At 26.7% G+C, this 18,855-nt stretch overlaps 1 protein-coding gene across 3 annotated transcripts in view; it reads left to right on the plus strand.

Annotated features, from left to right (window-relative positions):
- Nucleotides 1-18,855, plus strand: part of LOC114128571 (RYamide receptor) — a 100,538-nt gene that overhangs the window by 76,151 nt on the left and 5,532 nt on the right. For all 3 annotated transcript variants that reach the window (XM_027993113.2, XM_027993114.2, XM_050204762.1), the window contains 4 exons: nucleotides 2,159-2,587; nucleotides 12,068-12,253; nucleotides 13,293-13,502; nucleotides 13,563-13,631. In XM_027993113.2, the coding sequence (XP_027848914.2) occupies nucleotides 2,159-2,587; nucleotides 12,068-12,253; nucleotides 13,293-13,502; nucleotides 13,563-13,631 (894 nt within the window). The remainder of the gene's footprint in view (nucleotides 1-2,158; nucleotides 2,588-12,067; nucleotides 12,254-13,292; nucleotides 13,503-13,562; nucleotides 13,632-18,855) is intronic.

Consider the following 18,855-nt stretch of genomic DNA (forward strand, 5'->3'; position numbering starts at 1 on the left):
TGACGTGATTATTTTTTTCATGAAATCTCGTCTATCCCTAGTGATTTATATTTTACACCCTAAGTAATGAAATTTCTTCATAATGATTTTCGTTCACATGAGAACACTAAAAGCATTTTTAAATTTTCCTGAAATACTTGCAGCCTCCTCACCTTTACTTACGCCATTAGTAAATATTTATCTAACAAAAATTATAGAAAAATGAAACATTTAAAATTATTTAGACACAAACTAGAGCATTATTTGTACCTAATAGCTAATATCCGTCTAACCAAATAAACCGATTTTCAAACAAAAATATAAGACACAATTATAAATATCATTATAGAACTAAAGGCGGGTGTATTCTAAAATTAAATGCCCAAATCCAAAAGTGCCATCAATTAAAATAACTATTATAATTTAGTATTTAAAATGAATGCTAATACCTACGTGAGTAACTCATATTATTTTATATTTTTTCAAACATAGAATATTAAATTATATAATATTCTGAATGTCTTCATTGCTTACATAATTTGCATTAAAATTATTTCACGAGCCATAAACACATGTCAATTGTCATAATAAGTTTTGAATATTCAATTTAATAAGAGTAACTGGCCAAATTTTTTATAAATTTGTATACTATAATTTTATACTGGATTATTATTTGAACCGAACATAATATATGAATAGTAATTGAATTCTCTGATAATTATCTACTTGAGATATTTACGGCATATGCTGTGAAAATTTCAAAATAACTGTTTTATAACAGTGTTGTATAAGAAAAATAAGTGTTTTATTTAAGTATCTATAACTATTATCTACCTCCAAGGATCTGAGCCAACATTTTAAAGTTATTAGAAATATTAAATTTAATTAATTTTAAAAGTAGATAAAACTATTATTATTTTTTTTAATCCATTAACAAGAAAAGTTTGGTTTTGATAATACGTAAACATCTTTTTGAAACTATTTCACAAACCCGAAATAACATAAAATGTAGCCGATTATCATCGATATAACAAAATCGGTTTTCCCGGGAATACAAACGGTACGGTCCTATATATTTGCTATACATATTAATGTATATTATAATTTGCAATAATATAAAATATTAAGTTTCTTATACAATTGCACATATACAATTCGGTATCGACGTTTATGTTTCCTCTCTTTGTTGTAATAGTACAAATGTTTCGTATGGGAAAAACAGATATTTTGTATTATAATATTTGAGTCTGTTAAAGTATAAACTGTAAGTTATTCAAGAATATTTTCTTTTGATGTAAACTTAAATAACAAACAATATTTAACTATTGTTTTATATCATTATATAAATTGGTTAGGTTATTGATTTTATATTTACCCGATTTTTATCGGTGCATTTTTTTTTTAATTTTATTTTACGGAAAAAATATCACTTATAGTGTATTTATATTTTTTAATTTTAACCGTTTTAACGTCGGAGTATGCAAATTTTTTCGTGTGAATCACAATACCCTTCTCATTATGGATGGAAGTAAACTCTCTCAATTTTAAAACTATTTACATAGTGAACTCTACCGAGTCAACATTATGTTTTCAATGTAAAGTACCTATTGTACTATACTATCTATTCAAAACTGATCACAAAGTTATAAGTTTAAAGTCGTAATCTACTGAGGCGCAGCTCAATTTATAATATACTCGACTTTATTTTTTAAATTTGTAAATTCGTACTATTATAAAATACATAAAACTGTAAAGTTTCAATTACTACAATAAACGTATACAAATAGAGTTATTGCAGACTCGGGAGAGTTCAAATAATACATACGTATATAAATATATTATATATTTATATCCATCAGGTGAACTCGAGGTTTTCATCGAAATCGAGAGAGTTAACAATTGCCACAAACGGTACATCTATTTTTCCCCTATACCGATTCCCATTTTGCCTCTACAAAAAAAAACCAGTGCTTATCTCGTATGTAGAGTGGAATTTCGATAATTCTCGAATCGGTTGGAGGCGAAAAAAAAATTCGAGTTATCGAAAATATTCTATTTACAGAAAATATATAATGTAAGGAAGGGTCCAAGGTATTCCTTCGAGTTAGTTCCACTAATAATATTATACATCACGTCGACGGATATTTATAATAAACGCGACGTCTCCGTTTTGTTGCAGGTGTCCCCCGGCGAGTTCTACGTCGGCGACGGCGGCGGCGTCATGTCTGAGAGCGACGACGAACCGTCGGCCACAACGTGGAACGCCACCGCCGCTGTGGCCGCGCAGTGGAACGGCACCGACGCCGTGGAAGAGCTGTACTGTGGCGCCGACGGGTCGGCCGCGTTCCAAACGCTCGTCTACCTGACGTACACGATCGTGTTCGTGGTATCGCTGGTCGGCAACGGTCTGGTATGCTACGTGGTCGTGTTCTCCGCGCAGATGCACTCGGTCACCAATTTGTTCATCATGAACATGGCCGTCGGCGACCTGCTCATGACGCTGTTCTGCATTCCGTTCTCGTTCGTCGCCACGCTGCTGCTCCAGTACTGGCCGTTCGGCAGCGACCTGTGCCACACCGTCAGCTTCGCCCAGGCGGTCGCCGTGCTGGTGAGTATAGGTCGTCGCCGAGGTCGACGAGCGTGGGACGATGATTTGATGATGATAATATGACGATAGTGGTTGTGGTCGAGGTGGTGATGGTGTTGGTGGGGAGTGGTAACGGGATAGTGGTAGTGGTAGCGGGGTGGTGACGGTAGTAGTGGCGGCAATGGGCCGGTAGTGGCAGAGGGTTATGGTTTGTCGGGCGATATGCTCTATTCTCTTGCCAAAACCTTGTCAACGTTATATTATTACGTTATAGGTAATTCGTTGAAAAGAGAATAACCCTATAATATTCAAAACGTGGTGCAGTTGTTTTTTTTTTTTTTAGGTAATATTTTATATAATCGACTGGTGTATGTGTTTGGTCTCACTTTTTGGAGTATACCTAGAATGATTTACGAAAAACAAAGCAATGCCAAAAACAGTTAAAAAATGTTTTGATTAATTTTGAATGCACATTTTATAGAGTTACTTATCAATACATTAAAAAAATATTAACAATTTTTGATTTTAATGAATGAAAATAATTCATGGTTTTAAAATTATAGCAAATTACACAATGTTTACACTTTTTAATAAGTAGCTATAATGTAAATTATTGGATTAAACGATAACGCTAGTGGCTAGTCGATGATACTTTGTTTTTATAATATTGTATTATAATGAGTATAAAGATACTAAACTTAATGTATCAATATTTTTACCTTTCAACGTTTTAAAATTCTATAGTTACATAACGCAAGTACACAAATGTATTAAGATAACTTGATTTGACATAAGTTTTAGTTTCAATAATTTAGTTTAATAAATTATTGATTAAAAAACTTTAATATTTCAGAAAAATACTTAGAAACAGTATTAATAATTTACTATATTACAAAAATATCAACGAGTTAGTATTAGTTTCTACTAACAAAATATGAATACCATCGACCAAACAGGTGGCCGAACTATAAGTTTCGCGACTATAATGAACCATTATCACTGACATGCATAAACACGTGTGTGTGTGTATAGGTAGTAAGTGTTGTAGTGTAATCGATTTTATTTCGTTGTACTAAATTCATGAATATTTTGCTCTTCTCAAAAACGCAATTATCGTGTGCGGTCCTATTTTTTACTTTTATTAGTATCATCGCACCATTATTATTGTTATTAATTTATTAACACTGCATATTGACGGCGGCGTTCGTATAGACTTGAATGAATTTATGAAAAACTTGTAACAGAAATTCGAACAGAATAACGTTTCATCTTAACAAACGATTTCGTGACAAACCACACTAATGATTTCGATCGATAGCGATTTGACGAAATCCTTGCTCATAAAGGAGAATTATGAACCATTTCTAGTAAAAAAATGGAATAGTAGGTACAACACGTAACAACCTCGGAATAATTATATTTATTTATTCTTGAATTATTTTCGAATAAACAAACAGCTAACAAAACTAACACAATATATTATTAAACTTGTCATTAAAATTGAATATAATCCAAACACGTTTTTCTTTACTAATTGCATAATGAATTATTTGTAGTTTTACATGTCTATTTTGTTTTTTTTTTTTGTTTTATTAAATGTAAGTTACAACAAGGCACCGTGCAACATTCAAATAATTATGAAAATAAGTAAACAAAACTCGTTTTTACAGTTTAATATCTGTATGAATTTGATAAATTTAAGTAGTACCTACATTTATGTTTGTATAGGTACATTTATTAATCAATAATACACACTCGTGGTAATTACATAAAACATTAAATAAAGGAGGAAAACGATTCTATCAATAAATATTATTTAGTGTGTAGATTGTAGATTATTAATTATTAATTCTAAGGGTCTTATAGTTTAAAGGATACTGCCTTCTGTAATATTGGTATACAATTTAATATAATTTACAAATATCTGTTTGACAGATAATCCGTAAGTATGTTTGTGACAAGCATCATATTAAAATGTTAAATACAATATATATTTTATACTAACCAATATATTACACATATTAATTAATTGAACATCGTAATAATTATATGGTTTATTTAAGACAACAATTAATTATTAATCGATTAGTAAAAAAACAATACAAATACCAACGCATACTATAATGAATGGCTTTCTCTTTATTAATAGATATTGATTTCCGACTATACAGTTATAATAATTATTGTAAACTACAGAAAATGGATTAAATATTTTTTTATTTCATTAGCAGTGACTGCGTTTTAAGACTTTTCGATTACGAGTAATAAATTATATTTTCAAGAATGTTCAAACTTTCAATTAAAATTTTTAGAAATCAGTAAATTAAATTCAAAATAGTGGCCTGGTCGAGTTGGTCAGGTAATTTTTTTTTTTTTAGCTACATGTATTCTCTCACTGAATTCAAATTTACTTTGTCACTTTAGTACGTCGATCAACGATACAACTCTTACGATGGACACAAAAGTGGGTAGTTTGTACTATGTTACACACATAAAAGACAACAAATGCCAGTGCCCAATCCACTTAGGTTCGCATCGTCTCGTTTGACGTCGTTCAATTATTCGGTCCCATAAAAAGTAAACTAAAACTGACTATACTTTATTCAATACTGATGTACTTTACTTTATTTGAAATGTACGTAATATTTGTAGATACCCACAATCTCCTTATGCACCACAACTCACTTTCATTACACGTTCCATACAATTCTGAAATAAATAAAGTTACTACTTGATTTATAGGTACTTTTGAAAACACTTCTAACTGATATTGTTTAGTGTTCTGATTCTCCTTCAACACTTCTGTTTCGTATTTCTTTAGATTATGTAATTTATTTTATACGCCCGCACACTTTACTCAGCATGTCACGGAACAGTAATTCGATTATAGTTGATCTTGCAAAATTCAACAAACTTTTATTATTATTTCTTAACATAGGCACAATTTGATTTAAATATATGAAGGTAAAAATTTATGTCGATCAAAATGACTCGCGAGAAGCTTCGTCCTCTAATAATAATCAAGTATATTTGTTTTTATTAAAAAACGAACAACATTTGAGAAATAAATATAACTGAATATCTATAACATACTATAACCAAGTACAATTTACTGATACCATACAAAATTTTGTGGCGATAAACATTCCAAGCACTCCCCAAATTGTGCTTATGTTTTTTAATCTAAGAAAATAATTACTTAAATACATATAATATATTTTAATAATAGTTCTTGATCTATCTTTGTACGAATAAATTGTGTTCAATTATTATTAATTTCACGTGGTTAATACTGATTAGATCAATGGTTATTTCCAAGTTAAAATAAAATAAATAAATCAGAATAATAAAATGTAGTATGGTAGACTATTACATATTTCCCTTATTTTCCAGACGGGTCATAAAGATATGGAAAATATAGAAACTAGAGTAACTATCAATTGTCTACTAGTTATTATAACTTTTATGCTAAACAATGGTCAATGATAAGCATTAAGCACTAGGTATATAAAAGGTGGATTTATATACATCCAACTTGGGTATAAATCTATATTCATTGCACCACACCATATCTATGGTAATATGATTTATTATCATATGAAATGCACATTTTAACATAAAAATAAATTATTTTATCGCATTTATAATTATTTATTCTATAAAAATATCAACATAATCAATAGGTATAAGTATATATTTTTAGGTAGTATCTACCTTGCTTAAATTTAATGAAGTGTATTTTTCCTGCGCTTGAAAAAAGTTTTCTGTTGTTTTGTTAGATGTATAACTATAATATTTATATTATACCTAATGGCTAATTAAACAAAAAACACTATAGATAATATAAATTGTCGAATAATTTGCAGAAAGTTAACCAACCAGCTTAACAACTTATCTATGATCAAAATATATGGCCTGAGGGTTGTAAGTTAAATGATTCTGTTTTACATAGACTAAAACTTGCAATATTATTTTCTTTACAACTGTTAAAAATACTTTGCTCCTAAAAAATTTTTAAATTGAAATAATACACATTGTTTTTTATAATATGAATTACTTTTATTACATAAATTTTCCAAATAAATTCTTATTTAACTTTTTTTTGCATATAAGCTATAGAGTTACATTTTCACGTTTCTTTATTGCGTTTTATTAATATTTTTACGTTTTTAGATTTGCACCCATATTAATTTGAATGTCATTTATTATTACTTATCTTTATTTAGTGTAACCAAAAATTTAAATTTCAACAATATTTTACAAAAACGTCAACTGAATAATTTTAGAATTTAAATTAGGTACCTACTTATAACTTTAGAAGATTTAATAGAAATATTCGTGTTTATTCCCTATTTATAAAACTTCATATTTTCATAAATTTGAATGTATGACGTAAAATGTTATTGGAAAAAGTCAAAGCAGATGTACAAAATAAATCTGACGTTTGAATAGCGATTTAAATAACATTTCAAATTAAAACCGTAGAAAAGAAGAAATGATTACAAAATATAATTTTATCATTAGTACCTACTTACGACATATTAAACAGTTAACAAATATAATTATTTATACCTATACATAAAATATAAGTATTGCGAAACAGTATATCGTTATTTAAAATATATTTTAAAAGAACTTTTAAAGTTGTTGCCCAGGCGAATTGTGATAAATAGTATGTTTTCTTTCATTTGTCACATAATACCATTATATGTGTAGATCGGGCGCGCACGTTAGTCGTAGTCTTTTATTCGTTCGACCAACGGTATCTGCAGTGTTGCGTATTATGGTGACGAACAATAGGGCATGACGCCCGAGGGACATCCGAAAAAACGCGGCGTCGACTCGAGGTGAGAAAAAGCAGCTCAATAATTATGCACTTTTTTCCACCTAGCTCAGAGAACAATGACAACGGAATGAAAACAGAAATAATAGTATACTTTTAAAAAAAAAGCCACACCCACATGACGTGTTGTCTACGTTTAACGGACGTAGGATACGATACAGCGAATTTTTATGTCTTCTGATACTGCAATTGTGAAAAAAACTCTTAATAATAGAGGGAATTGATCTATCATCAAACTTAAACATATATATAGGTACATTAGTTATGGTTCCGCCTGGTTTTTTTTTACAAAAGTTTCATTTTAAAGCGAATTATGAGAATTTTACAGGTACTGTAACTTGCTAAAAAATTAAAACATCGTACAAAAACCATGTTAAATCACAGATAATATTCTTATCTTTAAAAAGTTAGATACTAGATCAATATTTCACTTTATTTTAAGATTTGAAACAGGAACGAGCTTAAAAGCAAATTTGGTATGTTGCACGTTCATAAGAAACACGTGCACGTGTGGCGTTCGTTTAATACGGCCTCTGTCACGGCTATTTTCTGACGAATGTCGACCTCGTCAAGTCCGATGGCGTGGAAAATCAAAATCCGCGTCCAAAATAAAAAACACGTACGTGTAATCGCGGCCTTGCACAGCTGATGATCGTAGATATTGTACGGCGGTACAAACCAAACAGTGCGCCGTGCCAACGACGAACGTTTTCGGTTTACGTTTTTCGAGTGTATACAAACCAAAATGCGTAAAGGTCGAAATAATAAGCCGTTGGATGAAGTTCCACTTGAGTGGAATATACTCGACCGAAATAACAATACCCGTGGAAACCGTGGAAAAAGATATTCGCAAACGTAAAAGGATATTCACGTTGTAGCAGCAATAATAATAATAGTAATATCAATATGCGACCGCAATATTTGTTTTGATGAGTAGAGATGACGTCAGTGAACGTGTGTCGGCTATAGTCCCGTGCCCATAATATTCTGTGTGCATATACGATGGTTAAAACGACGTATTTTGTGCCGACGTGTAACAAATCCGTCATGGGCTTATATATTCTACTGATTGTAAGTTATCGTCGAGTTTCTTTGTTTTTACTCTGCTTTGTTTTTATTCTTCTCCGCCGTTAAATTGGCTATTTTCCAGCGTACGCGCTGTTATACAAATCGCCTTTACCGCCCTAGCGAATGACAAAAAAAATTTCTTTTATACAATAACCTATTAATCAGTGTAATGTTCCATTCCCACCGAATTTGAGTCAATGTTTTATGTGTCATTAAAATATAATATAATATCATATTAATTAACAGTGCGAATACGCTGCGACTACCTGCTACTATATATTATATTAAATATCAAAACCTTACTATAGTCTCAACGAACGCCGCATAATTAATATATTAATATGAAATCAGTATATTATAGTATATACGTATACGAACGAGTGTATTATAGGCTCGACTCCATCAACTGAGCAAATATATTGTGTACGAAATATCAAATTTAGATAAACTTTATCTGGTTCTGGCTTTTATCCTATATTCCTATTTGATTTTATGTTGAGGAACCGTCGTTATTTGTTCCGAACACTGGTCCTGATAAGCTCACGGGTGTAAAACGATACGAAACGTAATTATTATCCGACACCATTATTACAACAATGATAATTTAATATATTATCAGTCTTGTAATATGCAATATTCAAAATCAAACATTACTTGATTTTAGTTTATATATATCCTATTTTTAGTATAGTCAAATTAAACAAGTAAAAAAATATATTCAAAATATTATATGAAAATGTACAGAATATTTTTACGCTACTTAATAATGAACCATATTATATAACTGTCAATTCAAATACATCGACAAATAAAAAATATTAACATTTACAATTACATCAAATAGTATGGTGTAAAATGCCTCATACTCGTAGTTTATTTAAGACAAAAAATCGCTAAAAAAAAATTTGGTTTAGTTGATTTATAAGAGAAAAAAATTTAAAAATATCAACAAATATTTTGTTAAAGTATTTTTATTTATACTTTAATACTTTTTATTCAATGTTTAAATACACATTTCAAATACTTTTTAGGACGAGTATCTGCATTCCCTCGAATACTTTAAAAAAATATCTTTTAAAAAACTGTATATTATCAAATGGTATTAAACAATGAAAAGTTATTCAATTCTGTCCGAAAAATTTTGAGTAAACAGCTTAATTTATTAACATTGTAGTTTAAGTTTTATAACGCAATATGATTTTATTAATATTTTCATATTACACTCAATAATTATTATATATTATGCTTGTTTTTTTTTTTATTTACAATACTTAGGCAAAATAGAGGTACATCATTGCCGTGTTGAAAAATAACATTTCAATTATCAAAGTTAGGTCCCTTGAACATATTAAATAATTATAATGTAAAATTATTTTTTGTTTTTACATGTTTTATTTGTTTTATCATAAACTTTTCTTTTTAATTAACTTTAGTCTATCTTACAAATCATTAAATCATGTGCGATCTTCTATATATCTTCTATAGCTACTTCATTTGTAGGTATATAGCTAAAACTTAAAATAACTGAAAAACGCATTGCTAAAGAAAAACAATAACTTTTAATGTTCAAAATAGTACTCCCTGGCCTACTCTTATATTGTGCCTAACGTGAACGGCGTACAAAACAAAATTGTAATATGATGTTTAAATAGAAGCTTAATTTATTAAAATAAACAGTTAATAAAACTATATAAGATACTCTCTTTTATATACGCCTTGAAAATAAACACGTACAATAGGCATTAAGACCATCAAACCACAAATAATTAAAACTATGAATTCTATTTTGTAGATTACAGTTTACAATTTAAATTAACATTTACAGTTTAAAACACATTAACACTTAATGAAAGTTTAAACATTATATCCTTAATCCTTAGTATGTTTCCGGTTATAATACTTTGACATTTAAAACTCTGAAGAAATTAATGACTGAACGTGTCAAACAACCTTACGGAATTTGGTATGAATATTCAAAAATAAAAATAATTATGTACGTTCATAAAATCAGAAAGTAAACAAAGTATCCATAGCGATAGCATGGTTGATGGTCGCTTAATTCACATCACTCACGTTAACGTAAACCAGAGTTTTATAATTATTTTTAGTTTGAGAAACCATGGTATTCTAAAAACAAAAAAAACGATATTTTTTTAAATAATTCAGTAAAACTAAAATGATGATTAACAATAAAGCTTTAATTAAATTTCCCAGTACCTATTCAAAATTAAAATTTCAAAACAGACAGTAAAAAACAATTCATTTATCATAATTAAAAATTATATTATTATATATAAAATTGTATGTAAAATTTAATGTTAATTATAAATATCAATAATGTCTTATTACTTCCTTAATTACAGTACATATTTATATTTTATTATACATTGTGGAATACGTACTGTATTATAAATGTTTATATAAGTTTGAATACTGTTATAATCTTCTAAAGTTTTAACAAAATACCAACTCTTAAATACCTCATACATGATATATCATATATCATCTTGCAAGTTTATCAAAACCCGATATGTAGAACGACACATTTTAAAACTTAAAGAATATTTTAACAGATCAACCTGAAAATAAATTAAGGATATTTTTATAAAAAATAAATTCATAGATAATATTAATTATTATTGTTTTAAATGGTAAGGCGATATTCCTTTGATTATTTTAGGTTATTTGTAGAAGTCTCACTAATATCCTACATTCTTAAAAAGACTTAAAACTGTTTTTTTATGCCAATAAAAGTTTTTCGCTAGTTCAAAAAGCTTGAAAGTGTAATACGAGATCCTACATAAGTTTTTTATTTCGGATAAGTACAAATATTTAAAAGAAAGGCACATTTTTTAATGTTTATTTGAAGTTTAATTTTTGATAAAATGATATACCTATTTAAAGGATGATGCTTATTATTTTGTTATAATTTAAAAACATTATTTTTGTAGGTGCTTATAATACATATTATGTATTCTACTATACACAATGAAATTTTAAAAATTTTAGATGAATACCATGAACTTATTGTTTTACGGTGTTGAGGTGACCCACTCGACATCTAATAAACAGCAAAGCGGTAACCTTACTACTCCATATTTTTATTGGTATTTATTTCTTTATTGCGATTAAATAAGAATATCAAAAATATGTATATAAATAAATTGTGTACATACCAAACCTTAGATATATATTCGGCAGTTTGCTACTGATCATGTTCATTCTTGCTTTTTGTTTATTAACAATTGTAATTTTTATTATACATTTTTACGTACCGTTACTTATTAAATAACATTCAAATAAAGAAATATTTTACTAAACATTTATTGTATTTTCTAATATATTTTAATAACCATATTATTTTTTGATAGATTCGTTATATTAGTTTTAACATATACTGTATGGATTTGTTCATATATCTTAGAAATATGATGTGGACCATATGCGTAAAAAAATGTACTATGATAATATAAAGAAAAACTTATTGTGTAATCACTCCCCCCCCCCCCCAAAAAAAAAATCATCACCATAAAATCAATACATTCTTATTATAACTAACTAATGATCTTGTACTATCGTGTTTTGTACAGGTGAGTGCATACACGTTGGTAGCCATTAGCGTTGACAGATATATTGCTATCATGTGGCCACTGAAACCAAGAGCCAGCAGACATCAGGCCAAATACATAATAGCATTAGTTTGGACTGTCGCTGTAATCACAGCGTTTCCAATACTTCTAGTTACCACATTGGAGCAGCCATCGAGTTGGCATCAGGTTGTAATATTACGATACATAAAATTATTTTTTCGGTTGTTTAAGATTTAGGATTTTTTTATTTTTTTTATTTTTTATTTTTTTTTGAATTCAAATTAATTGCAGCAATACTTGTACCATAAGTGTATTCAACTAAAAATCAAGAAACTTGCCTCTTTAAAGGATGAAAAATTTGACTAAATTAATTTTAAATCTACAGTGAAACCTGTCTTAACGGACACCCGTTTATAACGAACACTTTTATGGTTCTGTAACTGTCTGTCATATAAGTTTTGCTGTAATACCAAACAAATGTTATAATACAAAACACTCGTCTAAAAATAAAATCTCATAAATTAATATTTATGTGTACTGTATAGTGTACACATGAAATAAAATTTTGAAACACAATTTTATAAGTTAAACAAGTGTAATAACAACTTGGTTGAAAAATGTTTGGTGAAAAAACAAAATATAAAAGTGCACTTTTTCCAAAAGTGATTTTATTGCGATTGTAAACTCTATACTATTTGTTGACAAATAACTTTTCACACTTCCCACCTACCTATTAACCAGTCCATCTATATGACGAAGACAGATTGTAAGTTGCTTTATGTAAGTTCTTCACTCTCCCAGAACAATAACAATAGTCTTTTGTATTAGTTTTTACATCAAACAATAACTTTATATAGGTACTCTAAACAAAGATAACACATCATCATTATATTTAAAACAATATTATTGAAAACATTTTTTTTAAATAATTCATTTGTTTTATATGTTTAAGAATAAGTATCAATAACAATATCAAAATGAAAGACTAATATTATGTACCTATACCTCGAGATCTTAGTAAACAACTTCTAACGTGTAAGGTATATACGTGGAAACTTGTAAAAATATGTTTTCTTTTATAGTTTATGTTTACCTATAGGCTATTGTATATTTTCTTAATTCACTAATAGTGATTCTGTCCTATGATGTACAAGTATTTTTAATTAACTTCTATACCAATTTATTTTAGTACTTACTTCAATTAATACATTTTTTCACTCTCTAGGAATGTGGACTTTATATTTGCAACGAGAAATGGTCAAGTGAGAACGTCCGACATTACTATAATGTAGCATTGTTAGTTCTTCAATATTGCATACCATTCGCTGTTCTTCTATTTACATATGTCAACATCGGGGTAGTTGTATGGGGCAAAAGGACTCCAGGCGAGGCTCAGAACTCCAGAGACGTTAGAATGGCTAAGTCGAAGAGAAAAGTAATATTTTCGATCAATTATGATTTTCATATCTGTCATGCACTTTTTCGATTTTTACAGATGATAAAAATGATGGTGACTGTGGTAATAGCGTTCACAGTTTGTTGGCTACCATATAATATACTTCTGGTGAGTGTACTTTATATTTATTATGCATATATGTTTTTACTTTAAATTGAATATAAATAATATTATTAAATCGAAATATAAACTTGTAAATTATAAAACTTTATTAATTGCTAAAATACGTGTTACTTTTTTTACACAAAAGTGTATTTAAGTACAAAGTGATTAACATGACATTAAATAAATCATCTAATGAATAATAAATATGCTTGACAGCTTTTTTTTATAATTTATTAAACAATCAATTAATAAAAAATCGTTTAAAAACTTTGATACTTTTAAATTTTAGACAAGTGCATTATGATATTATCATTAATAATTAATTTTATAAAAATTGCTGTATTATTATTATATATAAGTTTCCAATTAAAAAATAATTATTTAAAAATGTTTGTATTATTATCTATATTTAGCTGAAGTAACTTCTAAGGATTGTAAATGTGCTACCGTCAATACCCTATTATAACTATTAAACGTTTCTCCCTAAGAACTGAAAAAAATAACATCGTTAGCATACATAACAATATTATAAATTATAATTAATATATATATTATCTTTATTTACATGAAAAAATTGACATGACAGGAGAAACGATGACTTTTCAAATGGAAATATTTTTGGTATTTTACTTATATATTGATTAACTGTTGTTCGGGTATTGAGTGCACTTTAAACACGCCCAAAAATAATAAAACAAAAAAGTTTATTATTAAATAAGGTAAAAATGTAATATACATAAAACTTTTCCAGATTTATAAAGCATAACGTCATATTATCATTAAAAAAAAAAAAAAAACAATAACTTAGAGGATTATTAAAATTCCTTTATAACAATATGTTAAACATTTTTCTTTTTATACAATTCAAAAATGTATTCATCTTTTTATTACAAAAGCTTCTTAACAATTGGAAAAAATATAATTGGTATTAATTAAATAGTAAAAAAATAATTAACAAAGCATTAACTTTAAAATTATTTACAAATAATTTCGCGAATCCATTTTATATTATCCAAAATGGAAACAATATTTTTGAATTTACTTACATGAGTAGTAGGTATATTATACAAATTATTTTTATTAACTTAAAAAAATGAGCATTAATTCAGATTTTATTTGAAATCGTCTAAGGTGTTAAACATACATAATATTAATATTATTAGTATTATAAATTATTACTGTTAAAATAATTAATAGGTAACTATTATGTAAAATTGTAATTTTACGAATATCCATAATTGAAAATATCAATATATCGAGTGTCAATAAAATGCAAATATAAATTACTCGAAAACACTATAACCTTGTTACACAAAATGATCCTTTTATTTTATTTATTTTTTGTCTAAATATTATAAATTCATTTTACACAAATGTATTAATTAATTTAAAAATGAAATATTTTTTATTGAAAATTATCATTTAATTACTTTTGAAACTGTATTTTATAGCAACAGTATTCGAACGTATAACATTAATAACTAGGATTTTATATGAACTAAAGAGTATTTTATTTAAATATTTTAAACGAGCTCATTGGCAAAATAATACGTAAATAACATAAAATAATATTATTAAAATATTTTATACTTCATGCAATCTTGATTTCATCTGAATATCGTCTAAACAACTGTCACAAAAATACTTAATTTTATTTGAGTTAATTACTTACTATACTACGATTAAATTATAATAACAATAGCGGAAAAAAATTAAATGCAAATAAAATATACATAATTTATTAAATCTACGAGTAAAACATATGATGTGTATTGTACAATATCTCTGTCTTATACTATTTGTAGGTACCTATATTTTCATTCAAAGAAATTAAATAAAAAATTAACAAACAAATTATAACAATAGAAACTAGAAAGTAACATAGTTAGTATCTGATTAAATATTAGCCGGAATAATACAACGTATAATGTGTAGTTATATTACTTCGCAATGAAGGTACAACAAGATTAAACTACGAATACACAATAAGTATAGCAGAAAATATTAAAATAAGGTGGATGATTTCAAACTTCAAATCATTAAATATAACATGAGAAAAGTAGTTCTGCGGAGAATATAATGAAGAAAATAAAATGAAGAAAATTAACAAAACGCTATGACTACAGTATTGCTTAAAAAATAATGATACCTATCCTTAATAATTTAAATATTACTTGAAACAGTTGAAGGTTATAAAACTATAATAATGTATGTTGTGTAGTTCATGATATTTACTAAAAAAATCCTAAAAGAAGATTAATGTGGCAGAAAAAAATGTATTTGAGTAAGTAATGTGATTTGTAAGTCGTAACGAGTAACGACCTTATATAGATACTGTATAAAAATCTGTAGTGATACATGTGGACAACTACAACTTTTGTAAATATAAGAACCAATAAAACGTATTTAAATTAAATTACGGTCAAAGAAAATAAAATACATTTACTTCAAGTTTTTCTATAAAAAAAAAAGTTTCACCAGTTCGAAAACATACCGTAAACGAATACAGCTCAATTACTATTATTTTTATTTCAATATAGGTATTATGATCTTTTGAATTATATATTTTATTCTTAACAGATTACATTCAATTATATCTACGCTTTGAAGTTGAATGGTTTCATTGTGAATTTAAATAAATTACTTACCTGTATAATATTATAGAGTTCATTATTCAGTGTTTCAGTTCACAAAGATAAATTTTTTTTTCATTAAATAAATTTCATAAAAATCAATGATTTAAGAAAATTGTTTATAATATTAACATGACATAAAAAAATCGGGTAAATAAGTGGTGCAAATTTTGTTATTATTATATTATTAAAACTTTAAGTTTAAGTCTTTAACCTTTAGGTTTTAAAAACATTATGTAGAATAAAAATAACAATTTTAAATGGCTAAAATTCTACTTTTTTAACAAAAATAAAATGTTGTGAAAATTATTTTTATAATAATATTGATAACTTTTTTGTAAACGAAATGATTTTAGATAAGTAATCATGTTCTTAACCTTTAACTGCGTATAATTTATAAATATATACGAAAAAAGTTTATTAAACTATAGGGTCCTAATTAAATTTATTTGGTTATTATTTAATTAAAAAAAAAAAAAAAAAATTATAATCTCTAATCGTATACATGACATTTTTAACACACCCGTGTACAATAAAAATTCATGGATTCTAAATCAATAAACCAACCTTTCAATCAAATAAAAATAAAAAACCTATCCACCACTATAAGCTAGCAATTTAATTATAGATTCCCTAACAAATTCCGGCCATATTCCGAAGAAATGTGACATAATAAATGGGAATCTTCTTATTTCCATTTAATTTCCGACGATGACTGTAGAGTTAACACATTATTATCTGATCGTTATGCGAACATCAAGTGGATAGACTTTAATCACGCCCCGGATGTAACTATTTTTTTTATTATTATTCATAAATGGTCTTTTAAAACTATGGATTGAGTTTAGGTATTTTTGGCATGATGTGTTAGATCGAACGGTTTTCAAATATTATTGGGTGTTTTGATAACTTTTTTAGTATGTTTTAATGCGTACGGCGCACAATATTTTGTCACTGCATTTTTCCTTTAATTTTAATAAACTAGAGACTTTCTGCAAGTTAATAAAATGTTTAAGTACATCGGAAAAGAAAAATCTATTCATCAAATCATAATTTTAAATTTAACTACATAATTTATTCTGTTACTTTATTATAAAACTATAGAATTTATGATAATAATACTTATATATCATTGATTTGATATATTTTCAATAAATTGTCAAACATAACATACGATAACATTAATACCCGTTAATTCACTTATAAAATATACAACCATAAAATTTGATAAATACATGAACATCATGAATAAATATTAATCAATATTTCTAGTCACAAAATATAATTTATTTTTTATAAGAACTATTAAAGTATAATCTTTATTCTTTATTGTTTTAGATTCCAAAGGATGGATGTATTGTATTTTTTTTTTTATAATGTGTGAATTTTAGTTATTATTTTTGTTAAGAAAACACTTTTTTAGAAAAAATATATCTAAATTAATCTTCAATTTACATATTATATTTTTTTGTGAATTAGCTCGTATCTGGTTAAGTACTTTAAAGGTTAAAAGTAAAAATTCCTAATACTTTTCTCATTGATTAGAAATGACAATAAAATATCGGAAAAATCGAGAATTTTTCCGTAAAACTAGTTTTGAAAAAGTTGATTTTATTATTTTGTATTTTAATTTAAAAACAAACAACCGTAGGTGCTTACAATTGTTTATATAAGTATTAAAGTTATTTATAGACATTGGACATTTACGATTTTTTTTTCCATAAATAACGATAAAAAATGTATACTTGGTTAAAAAGTTTGACATTTTAAAACAAGGTTTCTTATAAATTGTTAGGTACTACAGTAATAAAAAAAATGTGTATGTAATTTTGCTGTAATTTGAAAAATAATAACTTGAAGATTAATTAGAAAATACTATTGCTACAAGATATCAACAAAAACAACACAAAACACAATATATTTTAATACAAATATTTTTTCGTGAATATATAGGTCTAACAAATAAATTGTAAATAACAGGATCGTAATGACGGTAAAGTAGTAGGCTAATGATGGTAATTATTTATGACACCAAAAAAATAAATATATTAATAAAACTTAAAAGACATTATACTATGACAGATTATAGATAATTATTGTAGTTAATATTTCATAAATAAAACTAGAGGAACACGAGAAAGGTGCATTTTTTAGTCAAAAATTAAACGTTAAAATGTATAGATTCATAAATGAAATGGAACAATGAAGATTCATAGCACCTAATTTATATTTTATTATTACATCTTTTTACCTTACATATTATAATGTATAATAAATCGAATTTAACAATATTTTAAGCAATTTATTATTCCCCAGGAGAATGAATATATATTATTATTTTCTTCGATGAACGTAACACGTTTTAGGAATGTAATACCCCTATCGTAACAAACTTAATAAATAGTAGTTGATAAATTCTAAATACTTGGTACAATAAGCTAATCAATTTTACAAGGTATTTCATGACAATAGCTAATAAATTAAGATGTTTTACAACTACATAACAACTTATAGAGTTTTGAATAGTTTTAGAGGAATTATTCACAACGAGATTATTACACTGCAGTGTTAACCATTCTTTATTTAGTGTTTAA

The sequence above is a fragment of the Aphis gossypii genome, chromosome 1, assembly GCF_020184175.1.
Source record: "Aphis gossypii isolate Hap1 chromosome 1, ASM2018417v2, whole genome shotgun sequence".
NCBI lineage: Eukaryota > Metazoa > Arthropoda > Insecta > Hemiptera > Aphididae > Aphis > Aphis gossypii.